Here is a 17440-nt window from a genome sequence, read left to right on the forward strand (position 1 = left end):
AAAGCTTCATATTTTCCTAACTAAGCTTCGCAGATATTTTATTTTGCACTAAACTAAATGATTTAGCCCTTGCTGTCTAAAATATATTTATAACTGACTTAAATAAGCAATTTTCTAAATATATTTTCTTTTTCAAAACTTTAAAATGGCTGTAGTTTCTGAACCCAACACTAAAATAAATTCTCGCTCTTAATATTTTTTAATCAGTTTTATCTAATGAACAAAACCTACTAAGTCTCCATGACGCTCGAGTGACTACAAAAATAGCACATTTTAATTTCCTGTAATTTTTCAGCACCGAAGTTAGTTTGTCGCGCGTGATGAATAAATTTTTCAATAACTAAGATTCTCCTCTATACTCCTTTACAAAAAATAACTACATAGTAAATATCTGAGGATGGTAAATATTTAAATAATAAATAAATAAAGTATATTTTTATTCAGAATAGGTATTATAAATACACTTTTTGAATGTCTTGAACGTTGGGACTACGGTGCCTACCAACTACCATTGCACTCGTTCGGGTACTAGGCCGGCGAGAAGAACCGGCGTAAGAAACATACATGGGGCCATCTCTTACCTGTAGTATAGCAAGTATGTACCTAGTATAAGTAAGTGAATTACACTACAATAAAGTTAGTCTTAACCAAGTCGTCCAGTGTTTCATTTCACCTATCAGGGCCCATCCTCACATACCAAAAAGATGGGAAAGTTTTTTGAAATAAATGATATGCATTTGTAATATTAGAATTAAATAAGAAAATGATAGACATTAATAATATTAGTATGGATATTATATCAAGTTACAAAAACTTACCTGTATAGTGCTCAACTGCATAGAGGTAAATCCCATAGGCACTGCGGTTTCTGAAACACGTTCCTTCACGTCGTATACAACTATCCTCACAACTGCGTCCCTTGTTAGTCCATCACTAGCACGAAACAATATTGTCTTCGAAAAACAAGGATTGCTGCTCTTCTAAAAATATATATTTTTCAATATTAATATTTTTGTTCTCTAGAGATATTATGTATATAATAATAATACAATGTCAAAGCAATTAAACTTACATCATTTAGCATATACAAGTCAAACCAACAAAACTCTTTATTCTACAAAGCCGAATATTAGTAAAATACTATCATTATATTACTCACATCACATATTTCAGTTGTGCCGTATTTTATACACAGTCCTTTAGAATGTCTAATATAAATAATAATTAACGGAGATGGAGGCTGTCCGTGGGCATCACACAACAGATTATCACATGACAATGCTAATTCACAGAGAGGTACCTCGTTCATATCTACAAAACATATTCTTGTAATGAATCGAACTTTAAAACTAAGCCACATTGCTCCTCTGCGTTGCAGTGCGTCGCCGCAACGGAAAAGCGCGATGTGGTTTCACTCTAATCCATGTACTCAAAGGACAATGCCCAAAAAAAAAACCATAGACGATTCAAATAATTTATGTACAGCAAAGTAGAGCATAAATAGTAGATTGAAAATATGTAATTCATTTTTTTCTAAACCATAACCGAAACCGATAATTAAAAAAATAAATCTGAGATACAAGTATGGTATCTACTTCGAATCAACTAGTTATTTCCTTTGTTTTTGTGATTTTTCTCGTGAAAGCGATGTTGATAGACAATAATGTACAATTAAATATTAAAAAAATCGGCCAAGTGCGAGTCGGACTCGCGCACGAAGGGTTCCGTACCGTTATAGAGCGAAAGTAGGGAAAATTTGTTTTTTGTATGGGAGCCCCCCTTAATTATTTATTTTATTTTAATTTTGCGATTAAATATTAAAGTACACACATAATTGAGGATTACGTAAAAAAATCATGTGTCTACGTAATATAACCATTATAGAGTAGGAGCCAAAAAGGGCAAAAAATCACGTTTTTTATATGGGAGCCACCCTTGAATCTTAATTTTATATAGTTTTTAGTATATGTTGTTACAGTGGCATCAGATATACACAATCTGTGAAGATTTCAGAAGTTTAGCTATAGCGGTTCTTGAGTAAGAGCCTGGAGACAGACAGACGGACAGACATCGAAGTCTCAGTAATAGTGTCCCGTTTTTACCCTTTGGGTACGGAACCCAAAAAATATATGTCAAATATAATATATTTTAAGAATAAACTAAATCACAAGTGGCTTCACTCTACATCCTCTATCGGTTGTATCACGGGGAGTGCTCTAAGAATTTGTTCGGAATCATACCACCTGCAACTTTTCGCCATCGCTCCACGCAAAAAATATACCATCCTCATCACTTTGATGAGTGGCAGTCTTCCACCGTGCGTTTTTTGCGTAACTTTCTGCTGAGCACTGTAAAACTCTGAAATACACTGTCACTATATTTTCAATACGACCTGCAAACCTTCAAAGGCCGGCAACGTTCTTGCAGGCTGCAAGCTCTTCTAATGTTGCGAGTGTCCATGGGCGACAGTATAGTGGCTTTCCATCAGATGACCTGTTTGCTCATTTGCTCCCTTATTTTATAAAAAAAATGGTCCTAATAATCCTAAAAAAACAGTACATAATTATTTCCTATACCAAACTAACATTCTATACTGTCAGATATAAAAGTGATAAATATTTCAACATTAAATTCATAAATACATACAACACTGTACATCTGTATTAAAAATGTTTTTACTACGTACTAATCGCCAAACTATCGTTTGTAGCATCGCGTCGTCCTGAATATTGTATAGATTCCTATAAGAAAAGTCAATTAGTTACGATCGATTTTAAAGTACTCGGTGATTGTTTAATCCAAAAAGGACATTGTATTTGGGATACAGTTTAAGTAGTCTACTATGCCACATATAAATGGTTTCAATCAATTACGGGTTTTTGGTCCATACATTTTTGGGCATTCACCTTTGTTCATAATATTTATTTATTTATTTATTTATTTTATAACATTAATTATACAGCACGCACTGTACTGTGTAACTACAAATTAACAGAAATATATGTACAGAATTCTAATTTTACATAAAATTACTATTCAGAAGAATAACAAAAGTAGTTAATTTAAATTAACTTAAAAACAAACATATTTTTAATCATACTATATTCTATAAGGTTTAAGCTAAAATTAATATTAAGAAGAAAAGATACGCAAATTTGTAAATAAACTATGTCTTACCTACTACAATCCCTTTTTGCAATCTATAAGTATTTATATCTAAGACTGGTCTTATTCGGTTGAGTTTTTCCCGAAGAGTTGTTACTTGTGCGTTAAGTACATCATATGGGGCCAAGTGTATGGCCTTCAACCACATTGTTCGCTCTGACTCATGGTATGTAGCCAGTCTGTAACAGACCCCATTCTCCCACACTAAAACAGACCAAATATATTCTCCATCATTATGTAGAACATCTTTAAATAATATATACAGTAGAACCCGTTTAAGACGATCACGCTTAATACGATTTCTCGCATAATTCGCCATTTTGTATGAGTCCCTGCAACTTGGGACATGTTTTCATACATTCTTTAACGCTTAATACGATCATCCCATTCAATACACCATAACGGCCAACACCTTACCTCATCGCCACTGCATTGTGTACCGTCAAATCAATGGTAATTGGGATGTTGATACGTGGATGGCAACACTTCCCGAATTATTGAAAAATTACGAACCGGAAGACATTTCTAACGCAGACGATTTCGGTTTATTTTTTAAATTGATGCCAGAAATATCCAATGTTTTCAAGGGAAAGACTTGTCATGGTGGCAAAGCAAATAAAGAGAGGCTGATTGTCCTGGCCTGTGCCAATCTGGTGGGTCAGAAAGGTTACATTTGCTGGTGATTGGTAAGGCGAAAAATCCACGTTGTTTCAAAAACGTAAAATCGCTTCCTGTAACATAATATGATGCACAATCTCGAGCTTGGATGACCGGCATTTGTTTCATCGATTGGTTACAAGCTCTAGATGATCACTTCCAGAATAAATATAGACGCATAATTATTCTCTTTATTGATATGACCAACTACATCCGAAAAATAAAATAATAATTAATACATACGTATATTGGCACCTTATTAAGGAATAATATTAAAAAAAAGAAGAAGAAGTACTCCAAAACAAAAAGACGAAGAAGATCCCAAAAGCTGGATATAAAAACAATGGAAACCATGGAAAATCTTTTAAAACAAATGAACGAGAATCTGATCACAAAAATAACCGAACGTAAAAAATGATTTTGCCGTACAAACAAAAAATATAACATCAAATATGGTGGCAACAATAAAAGAGAAGCTGAAACCATTGACTGACGATAGCGTAAAACTAAATGAAAAAGTAACCACACTTCAAGGCAAAGTCCGTTCTCTCGAAAGAGAAATAAGAAAAAACAACATTATATTACATGTCGTACAATAAATCGAAGAGGACAGTATTAAGCTTATGCAATCTGTGCTTCTAACTCTAAACGAGATGGGGAAAAAAGCTGGTACGGAGGAGTTTGACAAATGGGAAATAAGCGAAATACGCAGACTAGGGAAGAAAGGAAACAACAAGGCAAGACCTATACTGGTAAAACTAACGCTTGCATGGAGAAGGAACGAAATATTAAAGAATAACAAGCATTTCCCGTCAGGTATTTATGCGACAGAAGACCTTCCAAAAAAAATCTTATTAATCAGAAAAGATCTTAAAACCAAACAACAAGAAGAGATAAAGAAAGGAAACCATGCATTTATACGCTATGATAAGCTCGTCATAAAGGAGAACGCACCAGAAAAGAAATCAAGAGAATATAGCACTTAAAATGGAGAAGGTAATAGACAAAAGGGGAAAGAAAACACTGACACGAAAAGAAAAAGATCACCGACAAACTCACCAAAAGACTCTGAAATAAGACACAAAGAAACAGATGCAAGCGCACCAAGCAAAATAAACAAAAACTTCCATATTTTTCGTCACAAAAGCACCACAGACCAACAATAATAAAACAGAACAACTAAAAACTGCCACCGGAGCCGCTACGATAAATGCTAATTGCACAAGTGAAAATGAACCAAAACACAATAAAATAACCAAAACCTTAAGTAAGAAGCAAATTGATTGCTGCGAAACAGTCAACTACTCCCCAACCCGGCTGGTCACCGTGGTGGAGTCAGACCAAAACCCTCCTAACAATAGTATAACCACTAAAAATAAAATATCACAAAAAAACAGGTCAAGAATTAGAATAGGCACGTATAATGTCAGATCCCTGGCTACAACCTACCGGTATTTGGAACTCGTACACGGGCTGGATTCGATAAATATTGACATACTGGGACTCTCTGAAACGCGTCTACAAGGATGCCAAATCGAGGAATATGCCAACTACATTCTTTGCTACATTGGAGAAACAAAGGGCCTACACGGTGTAGGTTTTCTAATTAAAAAGATCTGGAAGGACAATATCATTAATTTCAAAGGTATATCTGAGAGAGTTGCACTACTGGAAATGAAATTTGAGAAAGACCAAATATTCATAATACAGGCATATGCACCTACAGAGAGTTATAGCGACATTGAATTAGAAAAGTTCTACGATGATCTTAAACAAGCTCACGCTCTAGCCGACAGAAAAATTATTTTATTAGGAGACTTTAACGCAAAAATAGGACAACCAAAACCTGAAAAAAACTTGATTATGGGAAAATTTGGACTAGGCATCAGAAATAAAAGAGGAGAACGTCTCATAAACCACGCGCAAGAATATAAGCTCTCCATAATTAACAAATATTATAAACTGAAACCTCAAAGAAGATGGACATGGAAATCACCCGACGACAGAACAAAGAACGAAATAGATTACATACGAGGGCTGCTATTTATGTATCCGGAATTAAAAAAAGAAACAAACATATATCATTTAATATGGTTTTATTGCTTTTCAAAATATTCGCCGCGATGATCGACACACTTTTGCATACGCTGGAACCAATTTTCATAGCACTTTTTCCATTCTGATTGAGGTATCTCCAAAACGTGCATTTTGAACGCATCAACAGCCTCTTCGCGGCTCGAAAAACGTTGACCACGTAATTTGTTCTTCGCGTATGGAAATAAAAAGAAATCGTTAGGTGCCAAATCAGGGCTGTACGGCGGATGACCAGTCAATTCGATCTTTTGACCCTCCAAAAACTGAGTTGTTTCAGCTGAGGTGTGACAGCTAGCATTGTCGTGATGTAATATGATTCTGCGTTGTCGGTTGTCCTTTCTTATTTCTTCAAAGACTTCTGGTAAACAAATGGTCGTATACCATTCAGAATTAACCGTTTTACGATTCTCTAATGGCACTGTAGCCACATGTCCATTAATTCCAAAAAAATAGGCGACCATTTGCTTCAAAGTACTTTTTGCACGAGTAACTTTTGTTGGTTTCGGCTCATCTTGGAACACCCACACCGTTGACTGTTGTTTAGTTTCGGGGTCATATGCATAGATCCAAGATTCATCACCTGTGTAGATATTATAAACGGCTTTTGACGTACCACGGTTGTATTTTTTTATCATTTTTTTGCACCAATCGACACGAGCCCGTTTTTGATCGATTGTCAAGTTGTGCGGAATCCAACGCGAACATATTTTTTCTACAGCCAAATGTTCGTGTAATATCTTATGTATGCTCGTCATACTTATGCCTAAGGACGCCTCTATCTCGCGATATGTAACATGATGATCACGCATTATTAGTTCCCGCACAGCATCTATATTTTGTGGGACAACAGCTGTTTTTGGGCGACCTTCTTTATTTTCATCCGTGAGCATAGACCGCCCACGATTAAACTCACTGTACCAGTGATAAACAGTGGTTTTTGATGGTGCTTCATCTCCAAAAGTTGCGGTGAGTTGAATAAAGCACTGTTGTTGATTTAGCCCACGCCGAAAATCGTAGTAAATCATTGCATGAAAATGTTCACGCGTTAAATCCATGGCAAATGAAGACACGCAATTTTCAAAATGACGCCACAATGGAAAAATAATTGACAGTCACATGAAACAAAATGTATTCTTCAACCAAAGAGTTCTATTTTCAAATGTTGTAATTACTTTTTAAATATTGTTCTTGTAAGTGGCCAGTTCCGGATACATAAATAGCAGCCCTCGTAATAGTAAATATCCCAAAATCTATACATAAATACGAAGTTCTAAACAATGTAAAATTTCGGACGGACCACAGACTAATACGAATAACCCTCTCCCTGAAACAAACTAAGAAAAGCAGAAACAACTTCAAACCTCAGCCTAAAATCCCTAGAACAGATGAAGAAATAAAACAATACAAAGACAACTTAAAAATAAACATAGAAAACAAACTAGAGAACGCAAACGTACAAACATACTACGACACACTAGAAGAAGCAATAAAAAACAGTCTTGTCACTAAAACAGATAGACAGGAAAATAGAGACACAATGTATTTAACAACGAAACACTTAATCTAATTTAAAAAATAAACGAACTGAAAATAAAAGAACATAAAGGTAAAAATATTAAACAAGAACTAAGTAAATTATATAAAGAGACGAGTAAGGCAATAAAAAGAGATTACAAACAACATAGGCAAAGGATACTTACTCAGAATCTAAACAAATTCAGGAGCACAAAAAGAGGTCTAAAAGAGCTAAATCTACACAAAACATGGATACAAAATCTAGACAGAAATAACAAAGAAACTACAAGCAGACAAGAAATTTTACAAGTGGCAACACCTTTCTTCCAACAACTGTACAAAAAAAAGGTAAGAAAACCTAAAAGAACTTCGAAGTGGCGACGAGCATAGAAGTGACGTTACAGAAACAGAACATCTAGTACATACAAATGAAGTATTAGAACTGTTGAAAAATCTTAAAACAAACAAAAGTCCAGGTCCTGACGGCATTACCAACGAAGCCTTAAAACTTGGAGCTCCAGTGCTTCTTGCCCATCTCACCGATTTGTTCAATCTAATATTGGAAACCGAGGAAGTACCTACCCAATGGTATACATCAGATATCATACTCCTACACAAGAAAGGTAATCCAAAAGACATCAATAACTATATCCTAATAAGCCTTCTAGCAAGTCTATATAAGGTATTTTCATCTTTAATCCTAAACCGTATTTCAAAAACTATTGACAACACACAACCTATAGAACAAGCTGGCTTCCGTTCTGGCTTCAGTACCTTAGACCATATTCAAGCCTTAGAACAAGTAATTGAAAAATACAAGGAGTTTAACAAACCGCTGTATCTCGGGTTTGTAGATTACAGCAAGGCCTTTGATAGCATCAGCCACGCCTCAATATGGACCGCATTAAACAAGCTTAACATCAGCTCGAAATATATTAATATCATAAAACTTATTTACAAAAACAGCACTAGCAGAGTAAGGCTGGAAACGAAAGGTGAACTAATCAGTATAGAGAGGGGCGTAAGACAAGGTGACCCCTTATCACCGAAATTATTCATTGCGGTTCTAGAAAACATATTTAGAAACATCAACTGGGAAACCAAAGGCATAAAGATTAACAAGAAATACTTAACCCATCTCAGATTCGCAGATGACATAGTCTTGCTATCAGAATCAGCATCAGACCTGGAAAATATGCTTGAATCATTAAACCAAGAAAGCAAAAAGATAGGACTAGAAATGAATGCTTTAAAAACGAAAGTCATGACACAGTATTAAAAGACCTGTAAAAACAGAGGACACAATAATAGAATATGTTGACAATTATATATACCTAGGAAAACAGATATCTTTTTATAAGACTCACAACATAGACGAAGTAGAACAAAGACAGAATATAGCCTGGAAAAAATTCTGGTCCCTCAAAGAAATCCTAAAGGGAGACTACTCAATAAACCTGTAAAAAATTGTACTTGATACCTGCGTGTTACCCAGTTTGCTTTACGGTTGCCTAACATGGGTTCTATCAAAACTAACCAAACAAAAGATAATAACAACCCAAAGAGCTATGAAAAGGAGCATCCTAAATATAAGAAAAGTACAAAAAGTGAGAAGCGAAACAATTAGACAAAAAACAAAACTAACAGATGCCCTAAAACAAGCTCTAAAACTGAAGTGGCAATGGGCTGGACATGTTTCTAGGTATAACGATAACAGATGGACAATAGAAACCACTGAGTGGGAGAAACCTACTGGAAAAAGAAGAGTTGGCAGGCCAAAAAGAAGATGGGCAGATGACCTAGTAAAGACAGCAGGCAAAAACTGGCTTAAGATAGCTAAAGACAGGGAGAAATGGAAAAACATGGAGGAGGCCTTCACCCGTCAAGGGACCTATACTACACAAGAAGGCTCGGCAGGGCACAGTGGAGGTTCCGGGGACATGGGTGCTGATGGCCTAGGGAGTGGGGGTGACAGTTTACCTTAAAAATCTGCCGCTTTGTTCCCAGGGTCCGTCTGAGCTTGTGTTACCTTGAGTATCTACTGTGCCATGCAAAGCCACGTATAAAGTAAGAAAATACATATGTAATTCTTAAACTTTAGTGTATTTTATAGGAAATAAAGGCTTTTTTATTTATTTATTTTACATACGTATATAGTAGGTCTGTTTTTTATTTCCCTATATCCCGCATAATACACTTTCCCGCTTAAGGGCATATTATTCCGCCGCGCCAGTGTTTAGCGCTGTTTGATTTCGCGCGTAAAATACATCGCGCGGACGCAGCGCCGATGAACTTACTTGACCCCGGGAGCCGGCTATCAGATGTCACAGAGTAAATACTTCAGTAATACGTAATTGATTAAGTTTTTCTATGGTATTATTATTACATTAATGAAAAGTGAAAGAGTAAATACAAATCATAATTCATAACCCCATAATAATATAATAATATAAGTGTAATAAATAACATTATTTATTTTAAACATTACCTACTTTAGTCTGAGCTTTTGTATTAAACTAATAATTGTAAATACATTTAAAATTGAAATTAAAATCTTATAATATTATATAAAATTCTCGTGTCACAATGTTAGATAGCGTACTCCTCCGAAACGACTTTACTGATTTTAACCAAATTTTATATATTGCATATTCAGTGGGTCTGAGAATCGGCTACTGGGTACTTTTTAGGGTTCCGTACCCAAAGGGTAAAACGGGACCCTATTACTGAGACTTCGATGTCTGTCCGTCTGTCTGTCTGTCTCCAGGCTGTAACTCAAGAATGATAATAGCTAGAGAGTTGAAATTTTTGCTTTGGTTCTAGTAAGAACAAGTAACTTACATGGAAAGAAATACCTCCTTTTGGCCAATTGACTTTCGTACTTCTGTTTTTACAATTAGACACTACACAATGAGGCATTTTTACACAACCGCTCCAGTGTAATCATGTCGGAAGTGCGCGCTGACTGAATGAATGCTCAACGAATCTTGCACACTTGTGCAAGATTAAAACACGCGTACTCCACCCGCTTAGCCGCTCTATCTTGATTTATTTCTGTGTGACATACTAATTATTTAGTCACTTCAATAAAATAATATTCAGGGCAATGATATTATATGAAAAACTCAAAGATTTAGGGCTAAATACTTTATATGGCAAAACAAAAACATTTGCCGGGACAACTAGTATATTATAAAACACAACAAAACAAACAAAAGGAAATTGGAAGTAAAGGAGCTCTAAAAGCATATTTTGTAAGTAACCATTTCATAAATACCTGCTTATACTAGAAACAAATTTATAGGAAATTGAATTAGTTGTGTATAAAGATTTAAGGGTAATAAGAAAAAAATAAAAAGTAATCGAAAATATTATATTTTACATAATATGTGCTAAAATTGTTCAAAATTAATTAGACTTTTCTTGGGCCCAGCATTTAGATTTGGCTGTGGCTGAGACGATGATGGACCTGTGTTAGAAGGACCTGTGTTAGAATTTTCTTCTAACGTCAAATTTCTTATAGGCATTCCTCTTGAGTGCCTGCTGTCAACAATTTCAGGTAGTAAGCACTTCATATAAAATTTAACAAGTGTTGGTTCCATTTTCGCCTTCCAAAAATCGTCGTCTTTTTCTATTCGTAACGTCAATAGCGGTTCGCTTTCCCCTCCCCAGATTCCAAGAAGACATTCTTGCCTCTCCGTAACGTGAAGTTGTCCCTGTATTTGGTAATACCAATTACTTTTTTTATTAACTAAGCTGGTGCCCGTTTTTTTGTCATATTTTAAAATTTCAATCTTGTTTTCTTTGAACAAATTGGATAAACCTTTTTTTGAGGCACTGAAGGGACATTTTATTTCCACCAATATATTATCGTCTATCAGGCCGTCAGGAGTAGCTCCAATGAATGGGTGATTTTTATCGATGAATAATCCACAAGGGTCAATCTTTACATTTTCTTGTTCTTGAAGCTGCTGAAGGGCTTGGCGTTCGTGTTCTATTCCGTAACAAATAGACGCAACATTTGCCAAATTTTTTTTATACAAAATATTTTTTACTAAAGGTGCAGTATCTAAAGTACTTTTCCTCTTACAAATCTGGCCAAAATTAGAAGCAGTGATAAGATTTTTTCTTATTTCTAGCCACTCACTACAGTCCCGTTGCAACACCGTAGCTCTTTCTATGCAATGTCTGTCAGCAGTAAGTCGTTTTAGATTTGTTAAAAATTCTTCTTTGGCTGCAGCAAATTCATTTTGGGACATATCTGGTGCTGAGCTTGCCACTCCATAATCATGTTGCTGATTGGATTCTTTAAGTTTTCTAAATTTTTTTACTGGACGTTCGAAATTTAATTTTCTTTTTAATGTTCTTCTTCTTTCAATCTCTTTAACCCTTCCTCTAGGACTTTTTTCTGTAAAAGCTTTTTGAACAGAAGAAATAGCAGACATTGTGTTAAATGACACAGCAGCTGCAGAACATCTACCTTGATATCCACCTTTCAAAGCAAGATTTGTTCGTTTTCCCCCTATAAATTTGGCAATAACATTATTAAAACTTTCTACCCTATTCGTGTCTACATTTTCAATCAAACTGCGTGATTTTCTTGCAACATGTGACACTATTGCATTTAATCTGAAAAAGAACATAGAATTCTGAATAGTTTTGAACTCTCTGTTACTATTCTTATCCTTGTCGCAGTAATGCGGTTGACACATTTTGTGATCACCAAAAGCATGAGACACGGAGTTCACAATGTCATTGTGCAGACATGTTATGGCACCATCCCGTGTCCTGTTGTCTGATGCGTGATGATGTACTATCGATTTAACTATCACTTTACGCATTGTCATGATTTTAATATTAGTCAGGGTCTTTCGATGCGCTAACTGATACTTCGTATCAGTTGATAGAGCCCGCAGTTTCTTACAAAAATTTCTCAATATGTGGTTTCGGCACTCAATTTTTTCAACTGTTATGTTTTGCGATTTGTAAGGGTTAGCCTTAAGAATATTTAAATGCGTTGATGCATCTCCGTCTCCTATCATACGGTGGTATATAATGCCGTACGTCTGCATAGATAATTTGAATCCTTCGACCAATATTTGAGTTTCCATGGAGCTGGAAGAACCCTTGAAGTTTTTAAAGCACTTATGTTCCGCTGGTGTAATATTTTTGTGTTCAGCTCGGGCACAGACAAGACAATATTTATTTTTTACTCCAATATACAGAATTTGGCCAGTTTTTCTACCAATTATAGCTGCAGTTCCCGATGAAGCTGTGTAATTAGAACCGTATGATCTAGCGCACCATGAACCATCAGTGTAGACATCCACTAAAGCGTAGCCATTCTTAGTTCGCCCTTCCGCTATGGCAATCTCCTTCTCTTTTTGTGCAGCAACTTCCATACAGGTACTTGCAACCTTTTCCCATTTCTCTAAAACTTCAGATTGTAATTTAGAATAATAGTTTGGGCTGAATACGGGAATGTCCATAGCTGCACACAATTCATCAAACTGAGACAATCCAATACCAGTCGCTATTATACCACTAGTTGCAGCTATATTCAAATTGACCTTTTCATTATCGTTTATATTTTACGAATCAATACAACAAATATGTTTGCAAAAGTTGCACTTAAATTTAAAGGTTGATATCAGCCCTGTTCTTTTTTCACTTATCAATTGAAAGTTGTTTTTGTCACAGTTAAATAAGCCATTATGACGTCCTTTCTCTTGAAGCTGTTCTAAAACATAATTTATGTCGACAATCCGTCGTCCTGAGACAGGCTGAAAGTCATCGTCTTGCTTTTCAAGTTCTATGACTAACGAATAATCATCATTTTCATACTGGCTGAAACAATATATACATAATCTTCTATATATATAAAACTCAAGGGTGACTGACTGACATGGTGATCTATCAACGCACAGCCCAAACCACTGGACGGATCGGCCTAAAATTTGGCATGCAGGTAGATGTTATAACGTAGGCATTCGCTAAGAAAGGATTATGATAAATTCCTACCCCAAGGGTTTCAAATAGGGGATGAAAATTTGTATATAACTATAATATATATAAAACTCAAAGGTGACTGACTGACATGGTGATCTATCAACGCACAGCCCAAACCACTGGACGGATCGGCCTGAAATTTGGCATGCAGGTAGATATTATAACGTGGGCATTCGCTAAGAAAGGATTTTTTCGCTAAGAAAAGAACCCTAAAAAACAGAAAAACAGACAAACAAACCGACAAACAAACAAACACCCAAATAACAACTTTATAATTGTATAGATAGACTAGCTGTCATATTAATATCTGTGTATGTACTTACGATAACGGCGAAAATGCATCTTCTTTTGTTCTATTTACATCTTTACTTCCGTATATGTTAATAACATCTTCATTTTCAAATATTCTACTTACATCTTCTGTGTTTTTGCATCTAAAACAAAAATCAGAAACCATAATATACCTAATAATAAGTTTAGTTAGTCCTACTGCTATTCTTTTTTTACCCCTTGGGTACGGAACCCTAAAAAACAGACAAACAAACCGACAAACAAACATTTAACATCCAAATAACAACTTTATAATTGTATAGATAGACTAGCTGTCATATTTTATCTATGTAGGTACTTACGATAACGACGAAAATGCATCTTCGTTTGTTCTATTTACATCTTTACTTCCGTTTATGTTAATAACATCTTCATTTTCAAATATTCTACTTACATCTTCTGTATTTTTGCATCTAAAACAAAAATCAGAAACCACAATATAATAAAATATAAAAAAGTTCAGTTAGTCCTACTGCTATTCTTAGACTGTGGTCTGTGTCACTTTGAGTACGGAGTACTATTATATATTCTGTGCTGAGGGAAATTATAATAGTATTTTCTTTGCTTTATTGCATATGTCTATAAATATCTACATATAGAATATAACAATCGCTGTTATTTAAATAATGTGACATCTTAGAGTAGATTAGATTGAAAATTTGGAAAATTATTTATTTGTATTATCTTATTTACAATACATTATTATAATATAATTATGTAAGGTTCATCAGCTGAAATTCCTATGCTATAGTACTTGAAATGGCTAATATTTTGGTATGTACTGACTGTCTTGGTACTTACGAGACTTGTCCATCATCATCGTTGGGTTGTTTGGCAAAAATTCCTCTCTGTGTTCGCTGTCTCACAGCACTAAAATGAATTGAAATAATTTTATAATATTACAATACTATTATGATCTTGGTTTTTATATTAGTAATAATAATTATAATATTATTATCGATCGTCGAAAAGGTAACAAAGGTACTTATCAAAAAATGTATACTATACAATTTTTGATACATTGTATAGAATAAATAGGTACTTACGCAAAGTGCTTTCGGAGCTTCTTGAGTTCCGACAGCCTTGTCTTCTTGATTTTATTTTTTTTATTTGCCATTTCAAATATATTAATTCACCAATAACCTTAATTCCTATCTATACAAACTATTTTACAATATAATACACAGAGGCAATAATAATAATCAGCGGCGACAATGTAGTGACGAGCAAAATTGGCACAGGTCCGACCTCGATGACGTCCGACAGGACACTGATGTGACGTGGATTCAGGCGTGGTGCGCGTAAACCGTATTTTTCGTTGATATTGAATCGAAAAATAATAAAACTAAACATCTATCCAATGAGTGCCCTGTAAAATTTTATTAGTAATCGAACTGTCCAAATTATTTTTCGATTGGGTGCCTGTAAGTCCTATAAAACTCAAAATGCTTTTAAAATCGATGTTGTTTCGGAATTTTTTTCTATCGAACAAAATTATCTGTATTGTGTTTCTATCCAATGAAAGCACTAGTTAAAAGATGCATCTATACATGTATATATTTTTCAGTTTTTTTAAATGACGCTTTCTTTAAAAAAAACTCATTCTAGAAACGTGAATTTGGAATAAGCGGGCCTTAAGACACCTTTTTGGTTGAGTCCCTGTGAAATCGTCTTAAACGGGTTTTACTGTACTATAATCCAATCAGAATAGTTAAAAATATGCCAAAAATAATTAATCATTATTCATTAACCAACTTGACTTCAATTAAAATATTATTTTATAATAATAATTGAAAGAAATATTTACCTATGTGAAAAGGCCAGTGACCGTTTTCATCTTGGCTCTGCAATTTCACTTGATGCTGGCCAAGTATTATAACTCCTATAGGTTCATACCATGGCTCTGGGCCTTTCAAATAGAAAAGGAGATTACCACGAAGGCGAAACCATCTGGCCGCGCATCCTAAAAAGATAAATTATTTATACAAAATCAGAGCCGCATGGAATATTCTGATTTCTTTATGGTAATGGTCTTACACATATTTAAAAAAAAACATTTGCAATGTAATTACTTACAGAACTGTAATATATAATTATAGAAAAAATGGAAGTTACTTGTAATAAAATTAATACGGAAATATAGTTTAATAAGAAATTTACCTTCCGAACGCCGAAAAAATCCCTCTTGTTTTTCTTTCATTACCATCACACCTTCACGGTCGAAATTTTGTGCTGTTTGAGAAGCTAATGCAGCTAATTCTTGCTTATTGTACCGCATATTTAATAAATTATATCATTATCACCGTCAAACAAAAAGAAATACCAAACCACACCTTTTTGTATTTTTGTTATTCATAAGTCTTAACGAAACTAAGACATGTCTAAAGGAATTTTGTTCAAAATATAGTAATAAATCAGTCCATTGTATTAAATAAAATCATATTTATTGAAAACTATTTATGAAAATAAATTCAAAACACTTGAGAAATCACTCGCAAAATGCAATTTGCAAACCAAACGCAAACGGACGATGGCAATTTTGACATAGGACCACAGATTATGGAATCCATAATCTGTGGTCTTATGTCAAAATTCCCTAAAAGCGCCCATTCACGTCAGTCCGCCGGTTTATGCAGGATAGTAAATGGCATAAACTTATAATATACTGTCGTATAGACCACCTGACAACCCATAGACTTAATTTAAACTGTCGTAGCGGCGGTGTCGGTTTTATTGCGGCTCTACACGATGGGCCAGCGTAGTGGACCATCACGATGAGCCAGCGTGGGGAAGACGTAGTGGCGTAGGATGGCCGATGGCGCCAACGCTGGCCGTGGAATGGCCTCTACACGTTGGCGATACGACATCAGTCGGTGCCCGACTGCGGTCGAGTGAGGACGTCGTAATTCGTATTACAATTTATGAATTTTATTCAAAATGACGAGTACGTGATCTCATAATGAATGAAGCTATAATAATATGATAAAGGTGAAAGTTTGTATGGATGTTTGTTACTCTTTTACTCAAAAACAACTGCACGGATATTAATGAAACTTTACAATACTAATTATAGCTTTTACATTATGTACATAACTCCCGACTTTTAAAAAATACAAGTTCGGGAGTTTCAGCGTTGTTTTAAGAACAGAAAGCATATTAATATTATGCTATTATTACATTCTTCATCGTGCAGCTGTGCAGGTCCACCTACACCAACGAGGAGATCTGCAAGGGTAGGCTCGTGCTGTACGAAGCGCTCGGCAAGACAGCGCAGATGACGTCCCGGAGGAGAGACGGAAGCGAACGAAGCTCGCAGGACATCATTTCCCTGCTCAAGCAGACTAATCCTGCGGAATTGCCGGTGTTTGTGGCCAAGCAGCTCCACAAACTGCCGGCGGTATTGATGGAGCACCAGCCTGCTCCAGAAGTTCAACATCATGAGGGCAGAGCTGGACGAGATGCGAGGTAGATTGGATGCCTCGGAACCCACCATCAGTGAGTTACGTAGTGAATTATTACAATTAAAAAGTAATAATTCATTATGTAGGTCACCCGAGCATCCGATCGACTAGATAAATATGCGTCGCGGGGCTCATCGCGACTCGCCATTTTGCACGTCAGCAAAATCAAGTGGGTCAGCACTCAGCAACAGCCGCCGCCGTCAGCTCGC

The 17440-nt window shown here is 35.4% G+C and overlaps 1 protein-coding gene across 1 annotated transcript in view; it reads right to left on the reverse strand.

Annotated features, from left to right (window-relative positions):
* The window catches only part of LOC121739353 (inositol polyphosphate-4-phosphatase type I A-like), a 37830-nt gene extending 21679 nt beyond the window's left edge, over nt 1-16151 (reverse strand). Inside the window, exons 1-5 of the mRNA XM_042131760.1 lie at nt 15931-16151; nt 15578-15733; nt 3178-3369; nt 1160-1311; nt 819-980 (exon numbers count right to left, since the gene is read on the reverse strand). Coding sequence (XP_041987694.1) covers nt 819-980; nt 1160-1311; nt 3178-3369; nt 15578-15733; nt 15931-16048 — 780 coding nt within the window. The 5' untranslated portion in view covers nt 16049-16151. The remainder of the gene's footprint in view (nt 1-818; nt 981-1159; nt 1312-3177; nt 3370-15577; nt 15734-15930) is intronic.
* Between the last annotated feature and the right edge of the window lie 1289 nt (nt 16152-17440).

Source organism: Aricia agestis, chromosome Z, assembly GCF_905147365.1.
Source record: "Aricia agestis chromosome Z, ilAriAges1.1, whole genome shotgun sequence".
In the NCBI taxonomy this organism is placed as follows: Eukaryota; Metazoa; Arthropoda; class Insecta; order Lepidoptera; family Lycaenidae; genus Aricia; species Aricia agestis.